This window comes from Osmia bicornis, chromosome 11 (genome assembly GCF_907164935.1).
Source record: "Osmia bicornis bicornis chromosome 11, iOsmBic2.1, whole genome shotgun sequence".
Classification (NCBI taxonomy): domain Eukaryota; kingdom Metazoa; phylum Arthropoda; class Insecta; order Hymenoptera; family Megachilidae; genus Osmia; species Osmia bicornis.
This window is the reverse complement of record NC_060226.1, coordinates 3,389,628-3,404,230: the sequence shown is the minus strand read 5'-3', so window position 1 is coordinate 3,404,230 and position 14,603 is coordinate 3,389,628. Positions and strand designations below refer to the sequence as shown.

The following is a 14,603-nucleotide window of genomic DNA, read 5'->3' as shown; positions in this document are numbered from 1 at the left end:
TTGAATTACTATTTTGCAAGAAAATATGAAACAAGGCTGCAAGTTTACTTGCCAATCTAATATTATTAATATCGGAGTATTTATGAAAAAGAAATATTCTAAAAATCAGGAAACGCAGAAGCCCAAAATAAAATCGGCGCGAACGAACCGTTTCACGTGCATAGCTGAATTTTTCTAAGGGCTAACGTGTTGCGGTGTGTAATTTACAGAAATGATTTTCGTGGAAAACCAGGGCATGCCCACGGCGACGGCGTCGCTTTCGTGAGAAAGTACTCGCATCGATTCTCAGGCTGGCAAAAATAGATAGCTAAAGGGAGAGAATAAAAGAGATACAAACAAACTACAACAAAAAATTGCCGACCATCTCGAAAGCCTTTCGGGATTCGATGAACACTTGAAACGCTCACAGACTAAATTCTTGCACTAATGACACGTTTTCGACTTGTATCGTGCAGTAAATTCGATTGCTTCGAGTACAACTTCGTCTAAGATCGTCTACCGTAAAATCAATTAAGAAATTCGAATTTGATCTGCAAAAGCAATGAACGGGTTATCGGGAAATGAAAGGTCGGAATGAAAACAAGTGGTTCGCGCGGTCCCATCAGTCGATAGGAATCTCCGTTAACAAAGACGAGACTGAGGGTTCCTAATGGCGTCCAGGCGAAATAGAATGAGAGGTATGCACTCGGGGAGCTTACCATGGGAATGCTAAGCCGCATTCTCATCGATGTATGCTGGCCTGGTTCTCTATTTTCGGCGGCAGCTCGCCACGAACCCGCTGGTCACGATTCCTCGATCAAAGGGGCGTTGCAGATACCACTATAAATTTGTGCACATGCATCCATGCGATTCGAGAACCCACTTCGAGCTAAGCTTGACATCATACTTTCTTCGATTTTCATTTCAAACCAGTACACTTATCAGTTGGAACTTTCAGAAATTATTCAACATCTTTGACTCGATTGTTGAAGATAAATAGTTTTAGCAAATCTTAAATTAACTTGAATTTCTGCATTCCAATGTTTGAAAGGTTGCGAACCACTGCCAAAACAAGTTGAATACCATAGGGGTTATCGTCATTGCCGAAATTGATTAGATCGCTTGTAATCCTAAAACGATGGTAGGCATTCGTGAAAAATATAGATGAATGTATAGGGTATGAATTGCACCATGCAATTGGTGCATCATGTAAGCTCCTGCATTTCTGTGCATCGGTTCATTAGCAAAGTGCAATTGCACTTTTGCATATTCTTGAATGCACTAATTGAAACTACCTAAATATTTTATTGCTTTACAAATTTTAGATTATTTCATAATTTATTATTTTTTAAAGCATTATTGATATTAGTTGCACGCACCATGTTTAAATATTTTATATTTCCAGATGTTGCAATAATATTTTATATTTAAAATATTTAAAAAACACCATTACAACAGTATTCACTGTATTTTTTATTTTACACTAAACTCACTGTTCAATACACGATCACTTTCAAATTAAAAGAACATCCACTATAATACTCGAATATGAATTAAAATATACTACGAATAATGATGATAAAATTAAAAGGTAAATTTTGAATAACTTGAGTATTCTCTTATCGCGAATCAAAGTTCTGCCGATTCGAGTACTGGTTCAGACATCTCGAAATCCGATTCTATTCCGTCAGCATTTCCGTGGCGGCTGTTCGATCGCAAGAAAGACATTTTGCTGTCATGCGTAATCCTTTACCTGTCACCGATATGATAATCGTACAACGGTACACTGTAAATTAACTCACCGCATACGTTTCGACGTAACAGGTTATCGTTACCATGCGAAACATTCGAAGAAAAACAATCTACGAAATAAAAATTTATTTATAAAAAAGCAATAGACGAAATAGAAGAAAAGAGAAGCGTTTATCAGAAAGAAATCAAGAATTAATTTTGAAAAGCGTCGACCAAAGAAATCTAACCCTTTCGAGACTGGCGTCAGGCTACGCCATTGTCGATTTTTCATTCCTTCCTGGAATTTTATTGCTTGCATTTCCTACACACGGATCTAACGACCACGATAGATTTAACCAGCATGGCACGCATGGCATTTCCGACAACTTATACCGTCACGGATGAAACGGGGGTCGAATGAAAGAAGAGATTTTGCAGCCGGTCGAGGAGCTTTTATTTGGACCGAATTCGGAGTCACCAGCTTGCGAAAACGAATGCGCCATCGGACGTATCGTGAGAACGAATGAGAGATTTATTGATCCTTCCTCTGCTACTTTTTCTCCCCACTTGTCCCTTTCTTCTTTCTCTACTTCAGAAATGACACATCCAGCACCCGGATATTCGATATTTTTTGCATTCTACAAATGGGCCAAAAGAAATTTGCTATTTATGAAAATAAATAAATTCAATACTAAACAAAAAAAGATGAATTTTTTGTAAAATTTGATGACAGGTGTTGTAAATCGAATAATTCCCCGTTTCTTAAAAAGACCAACCTCCACAGCCCCGAAACCAGGAAATTATCAAGAGGATACTGTATTACAACGTTTGACTGTCCTTCACCGGAGATTCGATGGAAGAGAAGCACTAAGGTAGTTATCTCCATTAGTAGCTAAAAGCTCTAATGGAGACGTCTGATCGAAAGTAACAGATTCATGAACAACCAAGAAACAACATCGGTCGTAGCCCTTATAATTGCTTTATTAATAGCAACATGGACCCTGTTAAGAGTTCGTCCGAGCTGTGACCGAGTCGCCGTGGGAGGGTGATCTAATTTTACAAGACGCGATCCTCGATGAATTTCGGCTTGGTTCGCATAGAATCAGCCGAGCGAAACGACCGCTCACGGAATCTTCTGTTCCACAATCGACTGACACATTAGGTTTCCCTATCGTTCACTTCCCGGATCTTGAGGTACGGCCACGAACTCGACCGCCCTAGCTTCCGGGATAATTTTCACGAAACCGCGATAAACTGCATGCACGAAAGACTGCTGGTCCAAAGTTTATTTGTCGTTGGTCAGGAGTTGAATCGGTCAAATGAAAGACTTTGGACCATTCAAATGAATTCTTGGAATCATTCTGTCATATCAATGAATGAACGGGAGGGAATTAAATCTTTTCGTACAGTCAATTAGAAAAGTATTTTAAGCCTTGTATCTCGAACTCAGAGACTTTTTATCAACGTTTTCACTTTCTTTCAATATGTTAAAAACTATTCAATTTCTGTTAGTATTTTTTCTGTCTCCAGAAAAAGACAAAAATCAAATTTTTAAGGGTGATTTCACCACAGTTAAAAAAGAAATACGTATGCATTATTTTTAGTCATTCTTGGAACTTGCAAATTTTCAACATAGTCGAAATCTGACTATTCGAGTTTTTTTCTCTTAAGAGGCATTCCTTAATTTAAGATTAAGGAAATTCATATGTGAAATAAAAATCTTTCTCCGTCGTTTTCATGTAGTTACATTTTTTTAAAGCTTATTTTACATTCTCGCTAACCAATTTACTACCGTTTCCCTTGAATGATGTAATTTATTTATCACAACAGCAGTCGTGTTTGACAAGGAATTAATGATAAAAACACATGATCGTTCAGCAGATTCTCTGCTGGTGACACAATCATCGGGGAGAAATTTAATCTATTTTTCTCCAGCGTTGCTGAGGAAGAAAGCTCACATATAAGAGTAATCTGTATCAAATGAAATCGCTGAAAGGGGAATGAGGAAATGATCCAACGTATTTTTTTTTTGATCGCAAAAAGTTTCCTGCGTGGCGAGCCAAGCGAAAAATCATGATCAAAGCGTGCGTAATGGGTCGCGAATGTGGAAGATAAATCAGCACGGAAGTATTTGAATAGCGATCATCGTTTAACTTACACCGGTCATCTCTCTGCTCTTTCTGTAGTTTGCAAAATAAATGTGCGACGGCTAGAAGACTGAAATCAGCTCGTGCCACATCGTCACGCCGTTCGCGTATTTTTAACTTCCCAAGAGCTAATTGGTATCTTTTATACATAAGTTCTTTTTCGAGAGATTAGTGTCTTTTTCGACAGAATTCGAAATACGATTAGTGAAAGTGAAAATAATGTTTCTGCAAGTGTAATGTGACAGGAATAAAGTATTGTAAAACCGCTGTTGGAGTGTGTTTTCACGTCATAATAAATCGTGACTTTTAACGTAATTTTTAACGTTTGAATAAGCTCGCTCAATTTCGAAACACAAATGCCACTGAAATGGCGGGCTTAATCGATAACGTTATTGCCGTTCATCTTGTTCAGCGCAACAACTTAATCGAGCTTGCAACACGCATTTTCCGATCGACTGCACGAGTACTTAACGGAGCATATTAGTAGGCACTTTGTCTGGTAAAATGCTCACGTGCGCCGGTATAGTGTGACAAATACCCGGTGTCGTTGAAATAAAACCGGTAGTTTGCAAAAGCGTGACGTCCCCGGCAGGAAGTGACAACATATCCTCAGCGCGTATCGCAGAAGCAAGTGAACATGTACACCGTGCGACAGGTGGCATTCACATGGTGTGTTACCGTGGATTTTATTTTACACCCAAACGTCAAGACGATTAAAGTTTCTTTTCTCCTTTTCAATTATGCTGTTCCACTTGACCCAGAATCATTTTCAAAGCACCTTATTTCCTAACTAAAATGCAATGAACTAATCTAAGCTAACCCCTTCTGGGATTATTATGCAGCAATTCATGTACCGATACAAGATGCGTCCACATCCCCAAGGTGAAGCCCCACTTTTAACAGCGTTCAATAACCTGTTCTCGGTTCAATCGCGAATCCCAACCTGTTACAGGTTGTATGAAATCTTACATCAGCAACAAATCCCGAACATCGAATTTGCCTAACCCAGACGGTGCTTATCAGTCAACTTCAATGAAGTATCGCTGAAGTATGGAGAAACCTTCTCGTCATGAGCAGCGATCCACGATAAGGGCTGAGTTACATTGGTAGAGTAGCCTGGAGCTGAATAGTCTTCTTATTTTTCTATCTTCAGGCCACTATTATTTGCTCTACCAATGTAAGGTAGGTCCAACTGGTGGAAAAGTCCATCCACAGTTAGGCAAGTGAATGGTAGATTAGAACAAGATTCTACAGTGTAATGGTAATTCTACCGCTCGTCTTCGTTTCTATGTATCAATATTAGCTACTTCGTCACTTACTTATTCCATCAATGGAACCCAGACTCAAGTTCTTCTCCAGGGAGTCCAGCATTCGCAGGAAGTGACGACACATCCTCGGCATTTGTCCCAGGAACCAATGAACGTGTGCAGCAAAATAGCAGCTGTCGTCCAAGTGGTATTCCCTTGTTGGCATCAAAGTTGCGATTCTCTTTGCGTGCGATCGCACGCACGCAAGAAACTACGGGGCCAGGAAGGAACGAGAGAGGCGAGCAAACAGAATCTCCTGGAGGGTAGGGGTAGGGAATGGGAAAAGAACACGGGAGCATGAAACACGAAGGGAAAGGATGATGATGACGATGAAGAAGAAGAAGAACTATTGAAGAAAAGAAGAGACAAAAGAAGGAGAAAGAGGCGGTGGTTGTAGTCGGTATGGCGGTATCGCCAGATGCGCGGCACATTTTAATTAACGTCCAGACATCCTCCGAGACGGGTGACCCCGAACTCAGGGCCATCCGATGACCCTTTTCCCAGCTATCTCTCTGTCTCTGTCTTTCTCTCTCTTGTTCTCGAGCTTTTGAGTCCTGGGGAACGGATAACAGGAAGCGGTCTCCCCCTTTTCGCCTCGAAGAATAAGATCCGGCGGGCTGGCTTCGCGATAATACCGTGATAACTTTTAACGCGTCTCTTCCTGAACGCGAATGTCGAATGTCAAACGATGCTGTTTAACGAATTGAACTGAATGTATTCGAATGGGCCAATTGACATTTTGACATTGCGAGGTATGTACACATAAGAGGACGATGTTGTTTGCATTGAAATCAAACGATTGCTTTCAAGCATAACAAGACACTAAACACTTTTGTTTAAAAAAAGACACGCAAATAAATACACTTTCTACTTCAAATGAAACTGCATATTTTTCTACGTTTTGTGTAAAAGAGTATTAGAGTACCGTGTCAAAATATATCTTACTTTTAAGCCTAGTATTCTTTAGATAAAGAATACAATATGTTAATAATTAACAAGATAACGGGGCACAGTTTGTATCAAAATAAATGCGTTCAAATTGGAGTAACGTGTTAAGTAACCTGAGGAAACACAGTATTATCGGGCATTTTTGCGGTAAACGCATGCACAACGAAGCAAGCGATAAATATGAGTAACTCCTGTAAACATGATACATACGTCGTGTGAGGAAATATGAAATATGCTGAAAGTAAATTCATGTGCGAAAATAAATCGCTAATCGTTACTTCGAATGCCACTACTCTAAACTATATTTACGCTTACACTACTGAAAGTGTAGTACGTGTTATACATAGGGTACCTGTCCTCCCTCAAATATGGACTAACCCAACCACCTACCCTCCATAAAAAATTATTGAAATAGGTAAAAAGACGAAGTATTCTTCAGTACATAAGAAGAAATAAATATAACATCCGAGTCGAAATAACGTAACAGCATCGATTTAGCAAAACAGCAAGTGCAAAGTTTAAATTGCTAAATGATACATATGGTTGCATTCTGAATAACTACAATTACAGCATGCCGTGCCATGTACGTCTATTTTCACAATAGAATTTAACGTGTTAACTAAAGAAAAAAGAGTACGTCCGTCCCTGTGATTGTACGACGTCGTAGTTGCACGTTGGATTACGCTGTCGGCGAGTCATTCATAAAAATAACGCAACCGGCGCACGCAGGTTACTACTGCTACGAGGCGCATTCAGAGCTCGTCACGGTCGTACTACGATGCAAGTACGTTGACGTAAAACGTACTCGCACACGTACGAGATCGTAAAGAAACGACACGAGGATACATTCGCGTGGCTATTGTACAGCTAGGTGAGCGTAACGTGGCACGAAAGAATGGAAGACGAGAAAGTAGAGTTGGTACAGCTCGAATCAGACCGAACTAGAGCACTGCTGACACGATGACAAAACTGTCCAACACTTTTCTACACCTTCCAACACTCATTACGCGTTTTCTAAAAGGTTTCGTGGAATGATTACGAAGTTACGTTGTTTTCCTTGAAAAAATTTTCCTGACAAAATTTGTTTAAAAAAATAAAAAATATTTATATGCCAACAGTTGTTCATTCATTTATTTTGTGACCTGAAAAAGATAATCTGTATGCAACTTCTCATAAGTATTTCTTTTCAAAAAATAGTCTGATTTATCTCATAGTAATACTACTGATTAATAGTTATTCTTCATAAACGTATGGCATAAACGTTGATTTAGGTTTACTGTTGAATATGAGTAGCTTTATATTAAGTGCAGATTTTATATTAAATAATTTAGTAATTGTGTGTAAATTTTACCAGTCAACGATGAAACACGTCCAACTATTAAGCACATTTTTCAGCTAATCCCTTTTGTCACCCGAATCCCATGTTACCCAAATAAAAGATTATCCTATATATCTATCACCTTCCTAAATCAGTTCCTTAAATCTCCACCCTAATTCATGAATTTATACTCTAGAAGATCCAACACGTGGCTCTCTGAACAAAAAAAGAAAAGATCTCCAATTACACTGTTCAATAAATTTTGCAATTTCTTTTAAATAACCATTTTCATAAAGAAAATGATTAAACTCTAAAAATAAAGATATATAGTAACTTCAAAATTACATGGCATTAGAGAGGGTCAAAAATCATTATAATAATTACTGTTTCAAATTATTAATGGAATCGAAGTGACATTTCAAAATTTTCTTTTTTCATTTTCCAATTATTGGACCAAACATAATTCCTATCACCGATTATCGATAACCCCTATGGCAGCCAATGTGTTAATGACGTATCACGGTTCTATCGGAGGCAGCGTTAAAGGCCAATAACGGGAAAAGCAAATCGGTATCACCTCTCACTCTCCAGCGATGGTGGTGTGCGTGAATGGTCGCGGATAACCGTTGGAAGGGAGGTCTTTCCAACAGGACAGAAAAATCCTGCATTCCAGTGCAGCTATTCGCGAAACGCAACCAGCGATCCGTGGACGAACGGCGTTAGTCGTGCTCCGTTACTTAACGACTGTCTCCTTCAGGGAAAGTTACAGAGTTTTGCATGAACGCTTCTCTCAGATGAACAGGGCAAAAGGAATCAGTTCTCGGGCCCTGATGCTCTGTTCGAAACTATATGATCTTTTTATTCTAACATACAATCTATTGCGATTTCTATTTCCATTTCACTATTTCATTATCAACTTGTCAGTTGAACTTCTGTGATTATATCTAAGTTCTAAGTTTATCTTTCATATTCACAGCCTGTTCTCTATACAAATTCCACAACGATAAGCAAACTAAAATTACCACGACGGTATTTCATCTAACAGCGAATGAGAAGTGGAATAAGAATACAACGATTGTTACTCAACAGCCCTCTCAGGGAAAGTTCGGATTTTCTCTAGACTAGGTGAAAGAAATTCTCGAATGGTTGTTAGAACCGCAACAGACAAGGCCGATGGATCGACTTCCGATTTCGAAACCGCGGTCCGACCTGGTATCTAGAATATGGTGGTTTCTAGCGTTCAGTTATTCGTGTCAATGAATTTTGTAAATTTTAACTCCGTAACTGTTCCACATCAATAAGTGTTGTGTAATCGTTGCTGGATCCCTGTAACGCTCAATCAAGACCTCCAGGTTTCAAATTTTCAGACTCCTATATCTTCATTTGTAACATGGAACAAAGTATTACTGATAACACGAGAGCACGTACTAATGATAGCACTACTTTGATCTGTCCAACAGACGATTGACTAAATACAACGAAGCGCAACGATAAATACTATCGTTTACGAAAGAATATAAACTTTACAAAAAACGTAGTACGGTTATTTTTAATTCACGCTCAACCTTCAAATGTTCCAGTTGATATAAAGTTTTACTCACCGTATTGTAAGAAGAGATTTGTACTGCAATTGTATTTATAAAAATATTATACGTTTGTGAAATGATATTCATTACCAATTTGACGTAGAAATTATAGTCATCAAGAGTCAATTCTTTTTTTCGTGAATACTAAAAACTTTTGTGATGAAGTAATTAATTAATTATCTGAACCTAAAGATTACAGGATCTTATGATGAGCACACAGGAAACATTATCCAAGATACATCACACTGTGAGTCACGTTGATAGAAAATTACAATTCATCATGTTGAAAACATAATTACATCCATATCTAAAGCCGACTCGATTATGTAAATTTCTATGTATCGTTGCGGTTACGTTTTTCTGATAGATTTATGTTATTTTCAGCTTACTTCGCTCGTTTGCCAATATACGTTAGCTAATTTGCTGGAATATTTATGTAGTAATTTTCATAAAACTTTAACAGAAGTACTGTTTTGCGGTATTTTTATGTCATCAAATCATGCTAAACTCTACGTTTTAAGACCTGCGATTTCATAATTCTATAACCCGATATTTCTTTATAGAAGTTAGAACCTTACGTTTTAACAAAGGATACAAATTTCAAACATTAGTAGAATGAACAAAATTATGATCCACTTACCATATCGCAACGGAGCCACAATATGACAGAGTTGGGATGCCTCAAAGGACCACCTAAGCCGCAACCACCAGCAGTTCGTTGAGCTTTCAAGAGTTCAGAATGCTGCACACCGTACTGCTCGAATACTTCCAAAGATCTGAAATCAAATAGCTCATATGAAACTATTAAATTAGAACCTAAGGAAAGTCTAGAGGGAGTTTAGAAAGGGACTGGGGAAAGGTTAGGTAGAGCTTAGGGAAAATCTAGAAAAAGCTTAACGAAAATATGCTTAAAATTTTTAATATAGGCTGCTGTAATTTGTGTATTTGATTGTCCAGAAATCTTAATTTGCACTCTGGTGGTTCTTATTGCCCCTCAAACAGATATCGCGAATTGCAGTTACTTAAGATACGATGGTTTCATTTTACAATTTATACTTTCCATTCAAAAGTAAGCACACCACTTTTGCAGGTATAAATTTCAAGAAATCAACCATAAAATTTGTCGTTTAGCATCGTAACATTGCAATTATGAACGCTTATTATGCAACATGCCCATTTCCGTCGCGATACCATGATGAGCACTCAACGAAATATGATCGGCTACAGGAATCCGCTACCGACGGAGAAATGGAGACGTGGGTATCAGAATTTTTCGAAATTGTCCCTTCTGTGGCTGCGTGGGTCTTCGTTGTCTGTGGTTTCAGTCATCGATGGAACCGAGATATTCCATGATCCATGTCGAAAATAATATCATGACTCGATGTGTATATGCATCCTCGTTTCGCGTTGCATGTTGCGCTCAATATCATTTTTTTTTTTTTCCTAACCGATGTCTGTGGCTTTAATAATTGTAAGGAAGTCCACTTTGACCCAAGGTAATCTTCCGGAATAACATGTTACATTGGAACCCAAACAAGTGAAAAAAAAAAAGAAAATAAGGAATTAATGAGTTTCAAATATAGGTATTACTTGAAATTTACATTGTAATTTCTTCTATTTAATTTTATTCTATTTACTCTACAATTTAATAAAATTTAATTTGGATATTGAAGACGTCTCTTCTGTTTCATAGACAAATATTTGCCACGGGGATATTCGATGAATTCAAAGAACAAGCTGCGCTTATTTCTGGAATTTACACAGCGGCTGTGCCCGTCTGTAATCGTAGGTTTTACAGTCTAAACATCCAGTACAGTAACCCGATAATTAATCCAATGCCATCGTCAAAAGGCAATGATTACTTGGTCAAAGCTAACTGCTCGCCACGATACTTCGCAAAGGGAACGTAAATTTCGAAGATGAAATTCTTCTTTTAACGTATCGCTACGTAAAAAAATGTTTCTCGTCTGGACAGAGAAAATTTATAAACACCAAAATGTAATCTAATCGACTAGATGAATTCTAAAAATGTATGTGTGTATAGAGGGTAATCAGAGGGTATTGTACATTAATATATAATATATGTATATATCGATATTTCGTTTATATCTGCATATTCCGGATGTGTAAGAGTAAACTGTCACGGTTACATCCTGTTGGTTCATCGGCCGAATTATTAGATCGACCCGTAAATAACCTAATCGAGCGTACAGAGTTCAACGATGAAAGAAATACACAGATGTCAAAATGAAGAAAGATAGAAAATTTCTTAGTACATCGTTCCTTTGGCTAATTGAAGTGAACAGTTGTGAAACAGGGAGCAGATACCATCGATATCTCGCGACATCGCGACTTTATCGTTCCTTTTGACCCCTTATCTCGATATTATGATCCCTACTCTTGCTCAAGGGTACCCTGTATCTTATATTCTTTTTTCTCCTCGTCTGTTCTCTTTTATACGAACTCCTGCACTTATTTCGTCTTGTACCGAGAATCAGTTATCGTTTTTTGGCTGACCAGCTTAGCTTTGTACAAATATAACTTCTAACCAACAAAAAACGAGACCTTGGAATGGATAAACTTTTAACAACGATAACGAGATATCTTTGCATGTACTTTTATGTCGGAAAGAAAATAAATCATATACACTATTGTCCATAAGTATTAGAACATAATTGAAATTTAACAAATAGCAATTTTTAATAGAAATAAACAATATTCGAATGAAGAATTCTTTAACCCATTCCCTATAGTCATGCACTGCTGATTTCCATTCTGAATACAAATGAAATAATTTTATTTGAAATAATAAATTTTTCATCATAAGTATTTGAGAATGATTGCGATGATTCAGAGCAAAATACTCAATAAAGATTCTTAAGATATAGCTTTGCAAATATAATGTTTAATTGGTGATTGTTACGGAAAGTGTAACATCTGCAAAAATAAAAATTAACACTGAATTAATATGCTTAAAAATGTTCAATGCTTTCTAAAACAACATACGAAATAAAATCCCTGAATGCTTATAATAAAACATGTCAAACATGTCAAACATGAAGAACAGATATCAATGTATAATGAAAGTAATTTATTCGTGCTTTCAATGTGACACACATTTTGAATATTTTATAGATTTACCTTGAAAATGAAAAATAGCTATAAATCATTTAGCGTGAATATATCATGCGATTCATTTTTTGGTATTTAAAAAGTTTCTTCATTAACACTGTATCAAGCAGACAATAGTTAAAATTTTCTAATCAAAACGATATCTAAAAATTCTTTTTTTATAGAAACGATCTAAGTGAGACCCTTAAACCAAAAGGGTATTCTGGGTGTCATAAACATGTTCAGAGGTGAGGAGGTTAATAACACTAGGAAACTTATCATTGTCAACTTATTACGACGCAAAACTTTTTATCAAAATTTAAAGATTTCAGAAAAAAGCGATCAGTTCTTAAATATCGATCCCTAAGAAATAGTGGATGAAGATTATTCCATTGCAAAATTAATAACTCTGAAAAAATAATCTAAAGTAGTCAGCACAAAATAGTTCCCTTGGAAAACAACATTTATCAGAATAATAAAGCAAAGTCTTTTATTATGCAACATGAGGGTGTCATTTATTTTCTTGGTCGTTTCTTAAACCAATTCAATTCTTATCTGAATTCTTTGCATTTGTTAAATAATTTGGAATACAAAAAACGTCTTTATTGAATAAATGTATAAATTACAAGCTCAATGTTTGCGAAGGTGGATTATGCAATCGTCTGAATTGAGCTCGTAATCGATGTTGACATTTTTCAAGGCACATTACCATAATTATGGCACATTCGATTGTTTATTGTCTAAATTAAATACATATGTCAAGTATTCAAGTGTTTCAATCTTATCGCACTTGCAGTTATTTAAGCCAAAAGAATATTGTATCATTAAGTGAAATAATACAATGTTATCTCCATGTGTTCGAATGATCTTATTTAATTTTTGCACCATTTTCACTCCCCCTTTCGCTTATCGCTCCTTACCAATTGTCATAACATACTTTGCATTTCTTTTACTTATCATTCGCGAAATATATGTACATTCCTTTTTTTTTTCTCATTTTTAGTTATCCAAGAAAATAAAAAGCATCGTGTATAGTATTGTTAGCAAACGAAATTTACATATTATCTACTTACATTAAAAATAATGCAACATGTAGTGGAAGTATGTAAATTTATTTTACTCAATACAAGCTTTCTACAAGTGTGTAAATTTGAAAATATGATAAACTTTTTATCATACCAAGGTGTAAATTGGCAAACATCTGGCACAACTTGTTAGTAATTTCAATTAACCTTTGTTTTACATTTGTCCAGACGCGTTCGGTGGTACTAATGTACATTACAGTATTGCAATTAGAATCAGCAAATAATTTTGTACTTATGAGCTGTTATTTATTATCACCTGTATAGGTATTCAACTGTTACTGTCTAAAAATTAAAAGAAAAAACACTGCACCTAGCAACAGCAATAATTCACAAGCATATTATAATTAGTTAATGTTGCCATAATTAGTGGATACAATCCTTTCATAATTAAGTCTAGTTATTTCATACTAGCCTCGCTTTGCAATCCACTCTTGTTAATTGTATAATGAACCTTCTGGAAAGTCATGAATAAACGTTTCGTAAAACCTCATGTATGTATATTTCGTTTTTTGCATCAATTAGTTTATAAATTTTTATTTAGAAACCTGACGCAACTATTGGTTCTATCGTCGTTTTCCTTAGGGACGTAAACCTACCGTGCTTGGTACTGCACGGTGCATGACACAATGACACAAATGCCACAGGAATCAAAATCATATCAAATTCAATGTCATGACAATACGGTATCTGATTTCTACCATAACAAAAGTCATGACATTTAGTGTCACGACAGCTTATAATTTTAGCTGTCCATTTGCCAAATCAATTAATTCCATAAGATGAAAAGTAGAGAAATTGTGTAAGATGTACCAATTTTTTTAATTCAAAAAAAAAAGAAATATACACATCGAATTGAGTATCCTCCTCCTTTTCAAAGTCGGATAAAAATGAAGTTAATCACTTTGGCCTGTGAACGGGTCATTTATCATAAAGCCAAGGATAAATTTAATATAAAATTGCAAGATTGTTGTCAACGAGAAAACTACCCACGGCACGAATTTTTATTTCTTTCCTGTAATTTTTCTACCTTGTTTAAAATTTCTTCAATCCTCAGCTTACATGTCGGCGAGGAATAATGGTGATTAAACGGAAATTTACTTGCACATGCGTATGATTACAAGAAGATTAAAGGTATTACAGCGCAAAATACACAACGATTCAGCTACAATTTCGTATTTTTGCGCAAGCGAATTCTCGTTGCTGCCCGTGACGAGATAAGAACGTTCGTATTTATCCAGCAACCGGTTCAGAGAGAGGATGCCTGGTGGTAGTCGAAGCGAAATTTCACTTCGTATGGCGAACAATAAATATTTGTAAACGACCGGACCAAGAGTATGCGTTTTATCGATTACCCGTGGTACCGATTCTGTCGTCTAACCAGAGTCGATTAC

General features: G+C 36.5%; 1 protein-coding gene across 3 annotated transcripts in view; it reads right to left on the bottom strand.

Annotated features, from left to right (window-relative positions):
* LOC114879072 (tRNA dimethylallyltransferase) overlaps positions 1–14,603 on the bottom strand; it is a 94,434-nt gene that overhangs the window by 13,115 nt on the left and 66,716 nt on the right. For all 3 annotated transcript variants that reach the window (XM_046287913.1, XM_046287914.1, XM_046287912.1), the window contains exon 4: positions 9,657–9,792. In XM_046287913.1, coding sequence (XP_046143869.1) covers positions 9,657–9,792 — 136 coding nt within the window. The remainder of the gene's footprint in view (positions 1–9,656; positions 9,793–14,603) is intronic.